Source organism: Typopeltis vanoorti, chromosome 7 (genome assembly GCF_054136105.1).
Source record: "Typopeltis vanoorti isolate ZY-2024b chromosome 7, IOZ_Tvanoo_1.0, whole genome shotgun sequence".
Lineage (NCBI taxonomy): Eukaryota > Metazoa > Arthropoda > Arachnida > Uropygi > Thelyphonidae > Typopeltis > Typopeltis vanoorti.
Genome location: NC_143555.1, coordinates 147673188 through 147691768, shown reverse-complemented (window position 1 = coordinate 147691768; position 18581 = coordinate 147673188). Strand labels below are relative to the sequence as shown.

At 36.3% G+C, this 18581-nt stretch overlaps 1 protein-coding gene across 3 annotated transcripts in view; it reads right to left on the bottom strand.

Moving 5' to 3' along the window:
* Positions 1-18581, bottom strand: part of LOC150105176 (sodium-independent sulfate anion transporter-like) — a 255432-nt gene that overhangs the window by 84112 nt on the left and 152739 nt on the right. For all 3 annotated transcript variants that reach the window (XM_090395526.1, XM_090395528.1, XM_090395527.1), the window contains one exon: positions 8043-8101. In XM_090395526.1, coding sequence (XP_090251652.1) covers positions 8043-8101 — 59 coding nt within the window. The remainder of the gene's footprint in view (positions 1-8042; positions 8102-18581) is intronic.

The window sequence follows — 18581 nt, the reverse complement described above, 5'->3', positions numbered from 1 at the left end:
TTCAGCTGTATTATAATCTTGAAATCTTAAGCGCAAACTACATAAGCCAAAAGCACCAAATGTACTTTGCCATCTCAAAAGATGGCAAAATAAACAATTTAACTGATTTCCATAGTATGTATTACATGGGTAAATGATCCAACTTTTCTTTAGAAGAACACAAGAAAAAAGAAAGAAAAGTTACAAGTTCCTCCAAAGCATTAAACATAAGAAATAACAACCCAGGAGATATTTTGAGGAGGTAAAGAACAGTGATTACAGCAGTTTTTCATTATTTTTTTTTCTATAAGATGGAAGCCATAGTTATAGCCATAGAGAAACTTTACTTACAGTGATGATATGTTTTTTTTAAATCTTTGGGAATTTTTTTTTTTAAAACAGATACCATTGTTGCTATCTTGGCTCATCAGTTAACACAGTTGGGTAGATGCTCAATCTCCAAATAACAGGATGTGGGTTCTAATTCCACTACTGCATGGATGTTTAGGGAAAGTTTATTTGATGATTTTTATCACTCTGTAACAAACCATCGCTCTGCTTATTGGAGGGCTAAAGTAGCTTGAAAATATTCATTGTTTGTTCTCTAAAGTGGAGGAATTAGATTATCTGACTCTTTAGCCCACTGAGAACACTAAATGTATAAGTATATTTAAAAACATTCATGAATGGCAATCATATTAAAAAAATATGGGTGCTTAAGGGTAAAAGATGTATAACTGAGAAGAGACCTCCACATAGCCTTTAAAGAAATGCAGAGAACCGACCAGGGCTTCTTTACCTAATGTCCAATCCCCACCTTCTCGTAGTGCACCCTGTAGAGTATCTACTTGAATACTGAACGAACGAGGATGGGATGGCATTTGGGATTTAGTCTACCAAATTGCATTCTTATTGGTTAAACCAAAATAAAAAACGATGATACAACTTGACAAAATTTCATGCCAGCTGGGCCATCGCCTGGTTAAACAAGGACCCCGTTGTTTTCGCCAGGGAACCACAGTGAACAGTGAAAAGTCAGCTACTGGAACAAATCTGAAAACAAACCCCAACTCAACATCACCAGAGTTAAAGATTGGTACTATCAACATAAGAAGTCTGAATGGCAAAGAAATCGGGCTAGCTGAGGAATTAGATAAGCCAGATCGACATAATAGGGGTGACTGAAACAAAAAAGACAAAAACTGGTGAGAACTTTTTGAGCAGTAAATACAAAATGTTATATTCAGGCAATGACAATCAAGGAAAAGAAGGAGGAGCCATTGTATTCAACACAAAATACGAGGCTAATCTTGAATGGCAGTCAGTCTCAAGTAGAGTAATGTGGACAAATATGTGAATGGGAACTGGACAATGAGACGGATTTGTGCCTATGGTCCCACAGAAGATTCTACTAAGGTACAAGTGGAGAAATTTTTTGAGGCTTTAGAAAAAGCAAATGACACAATGAAAAAGGAAAAGTTGGTCCTTGTTGGAGAACTAAATAGCAGAGTAGGAAGTGATTGTCAGACATATAAAAATGTTTTGGGAAAATTTGGAGAAAAGAGCAAAGCTAATAATAATGGCAAATACCTGTTGGATTTCTGTTCAGGACATGGACTGGTTATTACTAACACCATGTTCCAACATAAAAATGGGCACAAATTCACATGGAGAGAAGAGGCAAGGAATAAGAAAACTCTCACTGACTATGTTATTGTTGATAGTGACGTTTTCTCCCTGGTGCAGGATACCAGAGTGTACAGAGGATTTGAAATTGGAAGTGATCACTATTGAGTTTTGAGCCAGATAAAACTTAATTTCATTTAAAGTTGAGCAGCTCTCATATGTGAACTGTAGACTAAAATACACAAAGATTATTGAAGAAAAAATTAAATTGTTTGAGAACAAGAACCAAACCTTGGAGATTCAGTGGCAAGCTCTGAAGAAAACATTGATTGATTCTGCCAGAGAGGCATGTGGTGAGGTTGTATGAAAGGATAAAAAAAAAAATCAGAATTCCCTTGTGGATGCAGGAAGTTAAAGAGGCAGTGAAGGAAAAGAAGAAAGCATATCAAAAGTTCCTGGCAAATAAGTCAGCTTTTACTCTTAGAGAATATGCAGACAAATGTAAGAAAGCGAAACACTGTGTAAAACTAGCTAAAGAAAAGTCATGGGAGGACTTTGGTAAGAACATAGAAAATAAATATCAAGAAGGTGCAAAATATTCTGGAGGTTGTTGAAGGAGTTAGAGATGATAAAGGTGACATGAAAATGGGAGAAAAAGATATCCTTGAAGTATGGAGTAATTACTTTGAAAAACTGCTAAATGAAACAAGCAGTGATGACAGCACAGTGATAAAAAACACTGACCAGGCATGCAGTCAGGAATACATATCCATACTTGAAGTAGAAAGAGCCATCAAAGGCTTGAAATGTGGAAAGGCAGCAGGAGTAGATGATATTCGACCAGAAATGCTGAAGTATGGTGATATAAGAGTCTTACAGTGGCTGCACTGCATAGTTCAGAAAGCCTGGACAGAGGGACGAATTCCTGATTGTGAAGAACACCAGGTGAAGAACAAGTTTTCTTCCAAAGAAAAGCTTGGTGAAGAACAAGCTGGATTCAGGCCAAATAGAGACTGTCAGGATGAGATCTTCACTTTACGACAGATAGTCGAGAAAGCATGTTAATATAACAGAGATCTGTGTTTAAGTTTTGTCGATTTGGAAAAGGCATATGACAAGCTGCCAAGAGAGAAGCTATTCAATATGCTACAGTTATATGGTGTCAATGGGATATTATATCAAGCAATACTTAGTCTTTATTCGAGTTGTAAGTCAGCAGTTAGAATTGAAGGAAGTACAGGAAGATGGTTTAATGTTAAATCTGGAGTGAGACAAGGATGTACATTATCCCCTCTGTTATTCATTATCTATATGGATCACATTATGATGTTAAGTGGTATTAAACATGATATCAAAGTTGGAGATGTTAATGTCAGCTCTTTGCTTTATGCGGATGATGTTATACTTCTAAATAAATCCGCTACAAGTCTGCAAGATTCTCTGACTAAACTGAATAGCTGTTGTAATAGATATGGTATGAAGGTCAGCAATAAAAAGACAAAGGCAATGAAAATAGACAGAATCACTGAAATTGTCAACTGTGTTATGAATGGAGAACCTGTGGAACAAGTAAAACATTTCAGCTACTTAGGCACGATTTTTATTGAAGATGGTAAATTAAATATAGAAATAGACAACAGAATCAACAAAGCTGGTATGGTGGGAAGTCAATTGAATAAATTCATACAGAATAAGAGAGAAATTAGTCGGAACACTAAATTAGCTGTATACAAGACAGTGTTCAAACCAGTTTTAACTTATGGATCTGAGAGCTAGGTCAGAAGTAAAACACTTGACCAAAGACAGACTGCAGATATGAGAGTCCTGAGAAAAATTATATGCATGAACAGATGGCATCAATGGCAATATGATATTAAAAACAAGTATACTAGGAAAGAACTTGACATTGTCAGCACCCAGGAATGCGTTAGCAGAGCTAATCTCAGATGGTATGGTCACCTAAACAGAATTGGAGAGGAAAGATTAGCAAAACAAGTGTTCTCTGCCAGGTTGGCAGCAAAACGACCCAGAGGAAGACTAAGATATAGGTGGATTGATACGGTACAAAGTGCCTTAGACGATAGAAATATAAGATCTGATAATGTTAGAGTCTTGACGAGTAACAGACTGATTTGGAGGAAAATTGTAGATAGGAAGTTAGTAATGATGTAATTTTTTTCATGTCGTACTATCATATCCTGTACACCACTTGAGGGTACATGGCAGGAATTTGATGATGATGATAATAAAAATTATTACCTACTGAACTCTACTCTAGCTCACTATTGTAATGTAATGTGAATCACATCATATGCTTTATTGTTATAATTTAAATATTCTATTCCAGTAAGTTTATTAAAATAATGCACAAAAGATAGACTTCATACTAAGTCAAAATTTTTGCCACTAATAAAAATTACCTGAGTTGCATTCTTTAATAACTTCATTGTTTTTATGCTAGAATTCACGAAGTTATCTCATTTGGTGACAGAAGATTTTTACCGTTCAGATTAAATCATCATTCTGCTTTTTATAGGGATCTGAAATAGCTTAAAAAAGAATCATGTTTGGCTAGTGTATGGTTTCTGGATTCATCTTCAGGCAATAGACAAGTTTTGCTGCCTGGTGTAAGACTATCATCTTACTTAAGGCCTGAAATGGCTTGGAAAAGTTTCAAGTTTGGTCTCTAGAACAGGGTTTCTGGATTATCCAACCTTTAGCCCATTAACAGTACTAAAGTACAATAGGTTTGCAAAATTTATTGTGTGGAATTCACATATAATAAAATGCTCTTTACTTAATGCATCTGATATCATTTCAAAATCAAATTTGTATATTTTTCAAATTATTAAGCAAATACAATTTTCCTTACGCATTTCTGTAACATTTATATATACTTCACAAAAGACAACCTCTCTTTGGCCATCCCAACTGTATAATAAAAAACAGGTCATCATGATTCACCATAATACAGTGGTCTGAAACCTAACATCATTGGATTGGGGTATGCCTGTACTGTGAATAGAGCTAAGGTTACCCCAATCCAATGACACGTTAGGTTTCAGACCACTGTATTACGGTGAATCACTGCCTGTTTTTTATTATACAGTTGGGATGGCCACAGAGAGGTTGTCTTTTATGAAGTATATATAAATGTTACAGAAATGTGTAAGGAAAATTATATTTGCTTAATAATTTGAAAAATATACACATTTAACTTTGAAATGATATCAGATGCATTAAGCAAAGAGCATTTCACGTGTGTCAACAAAATGTTGCCATCACATTAGTGATGAAATGATAATGGAGAAACAAATCCAACAGAACACATTATTTTGCCTTATTAAAAAAAAAAAAAAAAATGCATCATCTTCATTGCATACATAGTGAATGCTGGAAACTGCCACCAATGGCTAGTACTGTTGACAATATTTTGACAAAAATTGCAAACCAGCACAATGGTGGATGCTTCGTCATTAGCAATCTACATCACAATGTGAAACAGCTCTAAGATTTTGCACGATTTAAAGTATTAAAAATTATCCTGCAGTCATTTCAGAGCATTTTTTACAAACCTTGTAACTAATCTAATATCATGATCAAATAAGGATATAACAGTGAGGTCATTTTTATTTCCCATAACTTGTCCGACTTCTATCATTATGCTGCACTAGATTTTTTGATTTTCATTTTCCTGAGCAGTGGACTAAAAATCAATTAAGGAACTCCAGCACCAGATCATCAACAGATGAAGCATGCAATTTTCTATAGAAGAGTGCACTGGTATAAATCAAAAGCATACATATATTAACATAAATGTAAATAGCCATCAGCAGTCCAACATAATTAGTAATGAACTGAAACTGATTGGAGGCTATTTATTGACTTCAATATAATAAATTTAGTTTAATACTTTATCCAAGTTAAGCAAACAAAGTTTGCTTATCTTGGATAAAGTTAATTTAATTGTAGCAAAGGTGGATCAAGCTCTCATCACTCCTTGTCTCAGCATCTCTCATAATGCAAAGCACATCTCCTTGGGGACATGCATACTACTATGCATTAAGGGAAGGGCCACTACCCAGACCGGTTTAACCTTTATTGAGGTCTCGTCAGTGGGAGGCAGACAATATAATAAATACATTTCAATAAATAATTAATAAATAAATAAATATAAATTAATAAATAATTTTCAATATAATAAATTTAGTTTAATCCTTTATCCAAGTCTAAGCAAAAAAAGTTAGCAGCTGAAAATATCTTCAAGACTGAGGTAAGGTGGTACATCCCTTGGCAACTCATAGCAAAGGTGGATCAAGATCTCATCACTCCTTGTCTCAGCATCTCCCATAGTGCAAAGCACATGGGGACATGTATACTGCTATGCATTAAGGGAAGGGCCACTACTCAGACCGGTTTTGACCTTTATTGAGGTCTCATCAGTGGGAGGCAGACTCAGAGTGGTGATACTAAGCAGGAAGCAATGGAGAGGTCATATTTACCTATACTATGGATTAAGAGAAAGTTGTTGAAAGTTTATTTTGCACTTGATTAGACTATAATAAATTTAGCTTAATCCTTTATCCAAGTGTAAGCAAACAAAGTTTACACCACCTGAAAATAGCTTCAGGACTGAGGTAAGGTGGTACATCCCTTGGCAACTCGTAGCAAAGGTGGATCAAGCTCGCATCACTCCTTGTCTCAGCATCTCCCATAATGCAAAGCGCATCTCCTTGTGGACATGTATACTGCTATGCATTAAGGGAAGGGCCACTAAGACTGGTTTCGACGAATCAGAAGGGTGAAGGGAGAGGTCAAACTCGGAAAGGTGGCACTCTTGGGGAGCGTATAAAACCTGCAACACAGAATTGAAACCCCCCCATTTTGTTTGTTCCTGTATTCTCACTGTGTGCTTCGAGTGGTCATCGTGATTCAGTTCTTATCTTTAAGAGCTGATCTCCGAGAAAACCCAGTATGGCACCACCACAGAACACAGCAAATCTTGAATGCAGACTGTCGGTAAGGAATAACATCGACGTAAATCCTTAGTAAAGAAACTGAGCACTCTATCCAGGGAGAGAATGTGATTCCCACGTGGCAACAGAACCAAGGCAGCCAGAACTTTGTAAGAAGGAAGGACGGAGAAAATCCCGAAAGAACCTGAGATAGTGTAGATAAGTACTTTTACATATTCCAGCCCTTTAGAGAATTTGACTAACAGAAACGGAAGAAAGTGTATCTCGAATTTATGATAAGGATAAGCATGAAGAATTATTATATGTGTGAATGACTCTATACCATTAGACTGAATTCTGAGAACTGTTAATTTACTGGAGATTCTGTCATGACCTACTTGAGGGAGTTTAATAATGTGCCAAATACCTAGCTGGCTCCTATTAAGTTGTAAACTAAATATTTGATAAGTTAAAGAAATAGTATTGTAAAGATTAAGAAATCCATATCTATCTAAGAATGAGAGAGTGAGAGAAACGTAAGAGTTTTAATCTAGCATTAATATCAATTTTGTCTTTGTATTGTAATTAATTATGAATTCATTCAATTTGTATGTTACAATTCATGCTTGTTTTTCTGACCATATTAACTGACCTAGACCCTTCATAAAAATACGAACCTGGTGATCATATATGTGCGCGGGGATATCCTAAGTAAGAAAGGAAAGCAGGCATGACTGCAAACAGACAAAAAGGAAAACCTACGGCTTCCGATTTCAAGCGAATTATTTTAGTAGCATCTGATACTCTATAACCATCTTTAGGCTGAGTTTGACTCTGTCTTTGAAGCCCAGGCTGGCGTAGGAAATAAATTTGTCTGAGCAAATGTGGATGACTTATAGAGATCAGGGAATAGGCATTTTCTGGGGGCCCAAAATGTATTTACCTATACCTATAGAGGTCATATTTACTTATACAAGTTGTTAACTTGTATAGGTAAATATGACCTCTCCACTGCTTCTGGCTTAGTATCACCACTGGGTCTGCTTCCCACTGACGAGACCTAAATAAAGGTCGAAACCGGTCTGGGTAGTGACCCTTCCCTTAATGCATAGCAGTGTACATGTCTGCAAGGAGATGTGCTTTGCATTATGGGAGATGCTGAGACAAGGAGTGATGAGAGCTTGATCCAGCTTTGCTACAAGTTGCCAAGGGATGTACCAACTTACCGCAGTCCTGAAGATATTTTCAGATGCAAATATCCTGAAGATATTTACACTTGGATAAAGGATTAAACTTAATTTATTATTGTCTAACCAAGTGCAAAACTTCAGTTTCAGTTCTTCTGTAAGTTTTCAATTTTAATAGTTCACAACACTTTGGCCATAATTTAATTTTTATTCCATAGGAACACCACTGAAATGTAATAACAATTTACTCTCTGATTATAAACTCTTATTTCTTATTTAAAAAAAAAAAGCTTACCTCTAGTCCAAGAACAAAAGACAGCAAAAATGTAGCAAAACATGGTATGAGATCCCATTCTGGATGTAAAGGGGGGGGGTCCAAAAATAAAAAGTAGTGTTGTATAGAGATTAAAATAGATTAATTAAAAATTCAAAACAGCCAATTTTAAAATACGAATAAACGCAAATATCTGTTTACTAGTTAAAGAAACTGAATTAAGTACAAGACAAATATATATCACTATATATGAATGAAATTATCATCTTTGAAAGAAAAATCAAAAGAAAAATCTGCTGAAGGTCAACACACACACAACTAAAAATTACATTGAACTTTTTTCTTTATTTGAATTTTATTTCTAACTATTACATAATTCTTTGGGATATACTTAATAAATTAACATTTAGCGAGAAAATTCTGAGTGAGTGTTATAATATGTTGGACTGGATTTGAGCAGAACAGAATCTCCATTTTACAACCAACTTAACCTGGGTTTCTTGGGGATGAGGAAATGTGAAAAGGATTCAGAAGTGGATGACCTGTGGAATGCTTCCTACAATAATAATTTGAGATTTGTAATTTGCAGAAGCTAGCAGATAGGTAGAAAAAGAGGGAATGTGATAGAAATGTAGGAAGGATATGACAGAAAAACAAAGAAAAATGTTTCAGTAATTTTTATAGGATTGACAGAGGAAATTTTTCAGCAATTAGCTAGAAGGGACAGAACAAGGGGTCATCTCTGGAAACTGAGTAAGAATGTGGTGAGCAAGGATGTAAGAACTACATTTTTCACTTAGAGTGTGATGAATAAGAGGAATGGGTTGCTGTTTGCACTTTGCTGGCGAAAACATTTGAAGAGGGGGCACAATAGATATTATGTGAATTTCATGCAATGAATCTATGGATGGGTGCAGGTTCTTATGAAATTCATTTTAAACAAATTATGGACTCTACAACCATGTTATAAATAATTATTTTAATTTCCCGACATTTTGACTTTCATATTAAGGTCATCATCTGGAGTACACACACACACACACACACACACACACACACACACACACACACACACACACACACACACACACACACACACACACACACACACACACACAGGGTGATTATAAAATGTCAAGGAGCCCTCTAGCGAGTAATGTATTGGACGAAACACACCAATATTTGGTAGACGTACACAAGGGAACATGGGGATTCGATTTAACGGAAAAAAAATAGTACCAAAAGTCGCCAACAGGGGAAATTTTGGCACTGTTTACCGAGTAAAATGCATTCGTTTGCATTATCGCATTTCTTGTGAGCGATCATGTAATAAAAGGAAAGCCTGTGAGATTTCTTATCATTCGTAGATGAAGTGCTTTTCGATGCCTCTTACCTTACGTGAGCGTGCTTTGTTAGTCAAACTCTATTATCAGCAGCACAATAATGGCAGTGATTGTCTTCGTGATTTTCGGCATATGAAAAATTTATGAAAAGGACCGATTAGCGTAACAAACTTACGAAAACTGATTCGCCGATTTGAAACTACTGGAACTCCAGCAGTGCAGGTAGGCAGGGGAAGCAAACCGATCAATCATTAACAAGTTGAACAAGTTGCAACTGCTATTGTTGGAACAGGAGATAACAAACGTGCAGGGTACCAGCAGTGCATGAGCAATATCCCGGCAAACGGATATCGCATACACAGCGGTGTGAAAAATCCTACATCAGATGTTGAAGTTTTACTCCTATAAAATCAGTCATGTTCAAGAATTGCGCCATGGCGATGTGACCACACGAATCGACTCAACTTTGAGATTCTTAGCGCGCATGAAGTGGATGATGCATAGCCGTGGCAGATTTTACGGAATGACAAAGCGCACTTATATTTGAACGGTGATATTAACACATGCAACTGTCGCATTTGGGCTGCAAGTAATCTGCACATGTGTCTGCAGATGCCTATCCACTCACCCAAAGTCGCAGTGTGGTGCAGATTTATGGCATCTTTTATCATCGGTCCATACTTTTAAGAGGAAAATCGCCAAAATGGACCAGTGATCTGTTACGTCAATGCTAACAGGTATGCCAGTATGCTACAGAACTTTGTGGTTCCACAACTGCAGCAAAGAGGATGTCTCGATTTGACCATCTTCATGCAGGATGGTGCACCACCCCACATTGGACTTCAGGGACAGCGTGTTTTGCGACAACATTTCTCTGACAGAAGAATCATTAGATGCGCATTTCCCATGCCATGGCCACTGAGATCGCCTGATCTCAATCCTTGTGACTTTTGGCTGTGGGGATTTCTTAAAAGCATTGCGTATCAAGGACATGTACCTGATATTCCAACTTTGAAAGATCGAATAACGTTACACGTGAGACAAATCAATTCCGATATGTTGCGAGCCACTGTGGAAAATGTTATGCAACGTATGCAGTTTCTGGAACATCAGAATGGTGGTCATATTGAACCTCATTTGTAATTAACGATAAACGTCATGAAATTGATGTGTGCTGTCTCATTGGGCATTTAGTCATTCATTAGTCACACCTACTAAAATTAATTTGGCAGCGCCAAAATTTCCCCTGTTGGCGAGTTTTGGTACTATTTTTTTTTTCGTTAAATCGATTCCCCATGTTCCACTATGTACGTGTTCCACTATGTACGTCTACCGAATATTGATGTGTTTCTTCCAATACATTACTTGCTAGAGGGCTCTGAACACTTTACATTATTTTATAATCACCCTGTATATATATATATATATATATATATTTTTTTTTTATGAAAAAATTGAATGACTAGAACCGAGATTTAAGTAAAAAGGTTTTAATATAAACACACTACTAGTTTCAGCCTGTAACAGCCTTCTTCTTCAGGTGACATTATAAAAGAAAAAACACTAAACATTGAGGGTTAAAAGACTATGAACAACATAAACAGTCTTTATACATAATTAACATGAAAACGTTGTAGTTGTATTTGAAGCTGTTCTTTCGTTTGTTGCATTGTTGGGAGAGTGCGTGCTTGCTGCATCACGTGAACGCCAGTTCATGATTACAGCTGAATGACTATCTGGGAGGTTGTAGCTCAAGTTGTTATTTAGATGAACAGGATTGAAAATGATTTCTCTAGATTCCACAATTTTTCTCTCTATTTCGTCACTGCAACGGAAGATGTTAGTAGATTTTTCCCAGCAGACTTTGTGACTTTGGTTATCATCATTAGGATTAGCTGAGAAAAGGATATGACTTGATAATGCACTCACTCGCTGTCTCTTGTAAGTAATGTCTCTCATGTGCTCTTTCATATGCATTTCGACAGATTTGTCTCTCTGCCCAAAATAAGGAATATTGTAATCACATAATATTTTATATACACCAGGGTATTTGAGTTGATGATGATGACAAGGTTTTGGGTGGCTAATTAAGGAACGGATCTTTGGAAGTGGAGTGAACAAGGTTCTGATATTGTATTTTCTTAGAACTTTTGCTAATTTATGTGAAACAGTACTTATGTAAGGAATAGCTATATTGCCTTTGAATCTATTTGTTTCTTCTGAGTGATGTCTAAGAGGATTAAGAAGGAATTTGTCAATGATTTTCTTGGAATATCCATTAACTTCGAAAGAAGTTTTCAGATGGTTTATTTCTGTAAGCAGTTCATTTGGGTCATCAAGAAGAAAACGGGCTCTATGTCCCAAGGTGGAAATTATTCCAAGCTTATGAGGAGGGAAATGATGGGACTGACTGTGCAGATATCTGTTGGTATGTGTGGGCTTTCTATATATCGATATTTTCAGTTAACCAGAAGAGCGAGTCAGTTTGACATCAAGAAAAGGCAAGGAATTATTCGTTTCAAGCTCGGCAGTAAACTTAATACTTTGATGTTAGCTATTAGATGTTTGAGGAAAACCATAAGGGATTCATTCATGTCCATGGCTCCAAACAATGAAGACATCATCCACATAACGTTTCCAAACTTTAGGTGTTAAAATAAAGGAAGAGATAGCCTTGGTTTCAAAATCTTCTAAGTAAATATTTGCAAGAACAGGAGATAAAGGATTACTCATAGCCAGTCCATGATTTTGTTTGTATATATTATCTTGAAATTTGAAGTAACCGGACCTGATGCAATGTGTAAGCAAGGCTAACATTTTTTTGGATAACTTGTCCTTGAGTAATGTTAGGACTTCATCTGTTGGGACATTAGTGAACAAAGACGTTATGTCCAAGCTAGCCATGATGTCATTTTCATCAACTGTAATATCCTTGATGCATGTAACAAATTCTTTATCAAGAACACTACAGAATTTGTTACATAAATTGTGTGTGATCTGAATGGTGGTCGGAAAAGTTCTCAGCCTAACAATGAAAAAACGAATTTATAATTTCAAAATTATTTTGAAATTATATGAGTGACCTGAGGATTAGATAACAATCTAGAAACTTGTTCTAGAGATTATGGGACTTTCCAATTATAGAACGTTTTCAAGCTACTTCAGTCCTATTAACAAAGAGTTAAAAAATTAAATCCTATTAACTTCAGTCCTATCACACAAACCTTACAAACCTCAGCCAGTCTGGTTGACCAAGTGGTTAGCATATCCACTCTCCAGCTAAAAGGCTGTGGATTCGAATCCAAGAGTGGGCATGGATGTTTATGATTGTCTGTGGAAATACTAGTGGTGGTGGTAGGTAGTAGATGGCGTTAGTGTAGTTGTGGTTAGTTGTAGTTGGTGAAGAATTGTAGAGTAGGTGCCCTCCCTCGATGAGTTTTTGGACTCCCTGGAGGTGTTACGTAATAATAATAATGATGATCAACTCTCACTATAAGAAATTCAAGAAGTTCTGCCCTGAGTCCCACATGCATAATGTTAAAGGTAATCAAGTACAGCAAAGTATTCACTATAACAAGCAATTGCTATGGTCCCTAAGAAGCTACTATTGTGAGAGTAGACTGTAATAAATGAGGACATTCATTATAATGAGATTTCCATGTTGCACTAATTCAGCACACTAAAGTTGAATGAATAAACCACATGATGTAAAACGATTTTAATGTCCTACTATGTCACTATGCAGTGACATAAGCTATCCAAATAACCTGTACTGGGTAACAAAGATATGTTTCATGACTGAAGTGTCTAAGGTTAAACCTTAGAAGTCTAAAATGTTGATAAAACTGATATCAAGCTCTACAATGTAAAGTACATTGAACTTTAGTGGAGTTACAGTTGGTCTGCAGCTACACATTGATCAACCTGTTAGAAGCTCCTGGATATGTATAAACTAATGTAGGTAGAGGTCAGAATGTGGCATTCACATCCTTTAGAGGAAAGGGATATCAGCATGTATACTAAAGAAATGTTCAGCCAAACTGTTGGGCTTGGCATGTTTGTATAAATTGAGTCTCAGATCAAGAAAGATTCCACAGCAAATGAAAGAATGTAGTCCTGTTGTACAAGGGTGGTACAAAGACTAACGTGTTAACTACTGACCTATCAGTATCTCTGGAGTGGTAGTGAAGGTTTTAGAAAAGCCGGTACAGACTCTCATAAAGAAATGGCTTGAGAGACGAGCTATACTTTGCAATGAACAACATGGGTTTACTTAAAGGGATCATGTCTGAGCAATTTGCTCATATTTTATAATAATGTTATGGAGGAGTTAGATAAATAGAATGGATACACTATGATACTGGAGAACGTTGTTAGGGCATTTGATAGGGTACTACATGAAAAGCTGTTACATAAACTGGAAGATACGGGACTGGAATGTAAACTATTGACTACTTAGATAAGTGGGGGGTTGATGGACAGGTATCAGAAAGTGATATATAGTGGCATGAATCTGCTAGATTTAAGATGACTAGTGAGATCCTAGGGATCAGTCCTTAGGCCATTGTTGTTCAATCTATATATTAATGATACTCGGAAGGACCTGACAGGAGATGTTTAACTGTTTGCTGATGATGCAAAGATAGGCATGGGCAATCAGGGATGTTACTGTTTATATCAAACTTATTTGATTTGAATAGTTTGGACCTGTGGGCAGTAATAATGATTAACAATAAATGTAAAGTTATGCATTTTGGTATGACAATATAACATGCTGATTTCCAACTGTGGAAATCAGCATGGTGGGATTATGCTTGGAGAAACTGTGAGGCTAGGAATCTTGGAGTTATGGCAGATAGGAAGTTCAAAGGTCACATTGCAAAAACTGTAAACATTCAGAGGATAGCTTTGATGGTGAAATGAACATTGACATATGAGGATAAGAAAATCATTTTTCCTCTTTACAAAGCCTTGATACAAATGAACCAAGCCTACCATGCACAGATTTAGTTTCCTGGGATAAAAAGCTGTGGAAAAGATGAAGAGTTATAAAGATGATATCAGCAGTTGGAATGTAGATTATGAGGACAGATTAAATATATAAACTGCAGAGACTACTAAACAAAAGCAAGAGGGATGATGTGATAAAGGCTTATAAACTTTTGAAAGGGTGTTATAGGGTACTGCTTGATGAGATTTTTTATTAACGTGGAAAGGACAAGGGGACATCCATGAAAGTTAAGTTTGCATGTGGTTAAGAAAGGGGTGAGATCTAGAATTTTCTCTCGCAGAGCAGTATGTATGAGTGGAGCAGTTTACCTGTTAAAGTTGTGAGTGCATGTAGTATAAATAAGTTTAAGAGAAGGTATGACACCTGGTATGGGTGATCTATGGTCTTCCTAGATTCCTTGGAGGGTAATAAAAATAATAACCTCCAGCTGGCTTACCATTTCCAATGCAATGATCCAGCAGTTGGAGGTGCTAAGAGGTTGGGAAAATCTTGATTTTCATGCTTCATTTCTTGGTTGTACTGTTATTTTTAGTCTTCTGATCCAAATATCAAGCAATGAATGTAGTACTGGAGAGGTAAGTAGTGAGGGATTGGTTCCAAAGGACAAGATTCGGATCTTGTCCTTTGGAACCAATTCGGACCTGTAATCTGATGCAGGTGGCCATAACAGCTAAGTCACTCTTTCCATTTTTGTCTAATCCAAGAATTTGGTATTCCAAGAACTACCCGAGCAGTTAAGAATGTTTGCATAGTTATCACAATTTGTATGGTATATCAGTGTAGTACACTCATTATAAAAGTGAGCAATTGTCTAGGAACATGCATAAATTAAAATCGTTATGAATTTTTGCTCATTACAACCATTATCTTATTATTTTTGTGCTCATTACAATAAAGTTTGACTGTATATAAAACTCCACCACATCACAAATAAAAGAGCAATGTGTACACTGAATATGATGCAAGCAGGTGTAAGACAGTCATAGAATATATGGCATGCACAACTCATTGAGTAAACCAAAGACAGAGAGGGGTGTATTCAGATTTTAAAAAACGATAAGTCAGGATTTTTTTTTCTCCCTAAGGTGTGTTGTTCATCAGTTTGTCTACAAGACATTCTCTAACACTCCTTAGATGGAGGACAATGGAAAAAACTTCTTCTGATACATGATTTTTGCATCACATCAAAATACAGTTCTAGGTATCTAGAGATTTTTAGCTATGTATACAGCAACCTCATGGTTTTTTCTGTCCCCCCCCCCAATTTGACTGCATGTTTGGCTAATTTTTCATCTGTATTTTGTTTACATGACTAAATTAGATTAGCTCCACTTGTACATTCTTGAATGATGATAATAATTTCAAATTCTTTTCTTGTCTCTTCATTTTTAACACTGTTCTATCACTGATGGTATCTGTTCACTGTCTCAATTTCTCATCATCATCATCAAATTTCTGCCATGTACCCTTAAGGGGTGTACAGGATATGACAGTACTACATGAAAAAATTACATCATTACTAACTTCCTATCTACAATATTCCTCCAAATCAGTCTGTTACTTGTCAAGACTCCAACATTATCAGATCTTATATTTCTATCGTCTAAGGCACTTTGTACCGTATCAATCCACCTATATCTTGGTCTTCCTCTGGTTCATTTTCCTGCCAACCTGGCAGAGAACACTTGTTTTGCTAATCTTTCCTGTTCCATTCTATTTAAGTGACCATACCACCTGAGATTAGCTCTGCTAACGCATTCCTGGATGCTGACAATGTCAAGTTCTTTCCTAATATCCTCATTTTTAATATGATATTGCCATTGATGCCATCTATTCATGCTTCTAATCTTTCTCAGGACTCTCATATATCTGCGGTCTCTAGTCTTTGGTCAAGTGTTTTACTTCTGACCCAGCTCTCAGATCCATAAGTTAAAACTGGTTTGAACACTGTCTTGTATACAGCTAATTTAGTGTTCCGACTAATTTCTCTCTTATTCCATATGAATTTATTCAATTGACTTCCCACCATACCAGCTTTGCTGATTCTGTTGTCTATTTCTATATTTAATTTACCATCAGTAAAAATCGTGCCTAAGTAGCTGAAATGTTTTACTTGTTCCACAGGTTCTCCATTCACAACACAGTTGACATTTTCGATGATTCTGCCTATTTTCATTGTCTTTGTCTTTTTATTGCTGACCTTCATACCATATCTATTACAACAGCTATTCAATTTAGTCAGAGAATCTTGCAGACTTGTAGCGGATTTATTTAGAAGTATAACATCATCCGCATAAAGCAAAGAGCTGACATTAACATCTCCAATTTTGATATCAGGTTTAATACCACTTTGCTTCATAATGTGATCCATATAGATAATGAATAACAGAGGGGATAATGTACATCCTTGTCTCACACCAGATTTAACATTAAACCATCTTCCTGTACTTCCTTCAATTCTAACTGCTGACTTACAACTCAAATAAAGACTAAGTATTGCTTGATATAATGCCCCATCGACACCATATAACTGTAGCGTATTGAATAGCTTCTCTCTTGGCACCTTGTCATATGCCTTTTCCAAATCGACAAAACTTAAATACAGATCTTTGTTATATTCCCATGCTTTCTCGACTATTTGTCGTAAAGTGAAGATCTGATTCTGACAGCCTTTGGCCTGAATCCAGCTTGTTCTTCACCAAGCTTTTCTTCCACAATTCTTCTCAACCGTTTCTCAAGCATAGATCTTGCCAGGAACACTCAGTAGGGAAATACCTCTGTAATTCTCACATTCAGTTTTATTTCCCTTTTTATATATGGGTACTATGAGAGCTCTACTCCAATCATCGGGAATTCGTCCCTCTGTCCAGGCTTTCTGAACTATGCAGTGCAGCCACTGTAAGACTTTCATACCACCATACTTCAGCATTTCTGGTCGAATATCATCTACTCCTGCTGCCTTTTCAAATTTCAAGCCTTTGATTCTACTTCAAGTATAGATATGTATTCCTGACTGCATGCCTGGTCAGTGTTTTTTATCACTGTGCTGTCATCACTGCTTGTTTCATTTAGCAGTTTTTCAAAGTATTTACTCCATACTTCAAGGATATCTTTTTCTCCTGTTTTCATGTCACCTTTATCATCTCTAACTCTTTTTACAGCAGTCTTTCCTCCATTCCTAAGCTTCTTCAACAACCTCCAGAATATTTTGCCACCTTCTTGATATTTATTTTCTATATTCTTGCCAAAGTCCTCCCATGACTTTTGTTTAGCTAGTTTTACACACTGTTTAGCTTTCTTACATTTGTCTCTGTATTCTGTAAGAGTAAAAGCTGACTTATTTGCCAGGAACTTTTGATATGCTTTCTTCTTTTCCTTCACTGCCTCTTTAATTTCCTGTGTCCACCAGGGAGTTCTGATTTTTTTATCCTTGCACACAACCTCACCACATGCCTCTCTGGCAGAATCAATCAATGTTTTCTTCAGAGTTTGCTACTGAATCTCCAAGGTTTGATTCCTGTTCTCAAACTCTTTCATTTTCTTTTCAATAATCTTTCTGTATGACGAAAAGCCAAACAGCTATTTTTTCTGGCGAGGTTGATAAGTTAAGGGGATAAAAATCCCTTATTTTAGGGATTTTTATCCATTTAACTTATCAACCTCGCCAGAAAAAATAGATGTTTGGCTTTTCATCATAGTTAGAATATGGTATAATATAATATAGTGACACACCTTTCTGGCAATCGTACAGCAAAAGTATGTAAGTTCTTTTCACTTAAACCCTGATATTCTAGGTCTAGCTACTCACTGATGAGACCTCAAAAAAGGTTGAAACTGGTCTGGGTAGTGACCTCTCCTCCTAATGTAAAACAGTACTACATCTCCTAAGAGCTGTGTGTTTTTACATTATGAGAAAATATCAAGAATAGTGAGGGAGCTTGCTCCACCTTTGCAATGAGTTGCCGTGGTGTGGCACTACCAAGTGGTCATTTACGCTTGGATTCGCCGACAGTTCGTCGGCATGAAACATTCAGATCGTAGTTCTCGATTGTAGTTTCGCGCACTGGCTGAAAAACAATAAGGGATTTTTATACCCTTAATTAATCTTTCTGTATTTTAGTCTACAGTTCATATCTGAGAGCTGCTCAACTTTTATTTGCTTTAAAACTTTCTTACATGTTATTCTTTTCAATATGAAATTCAATT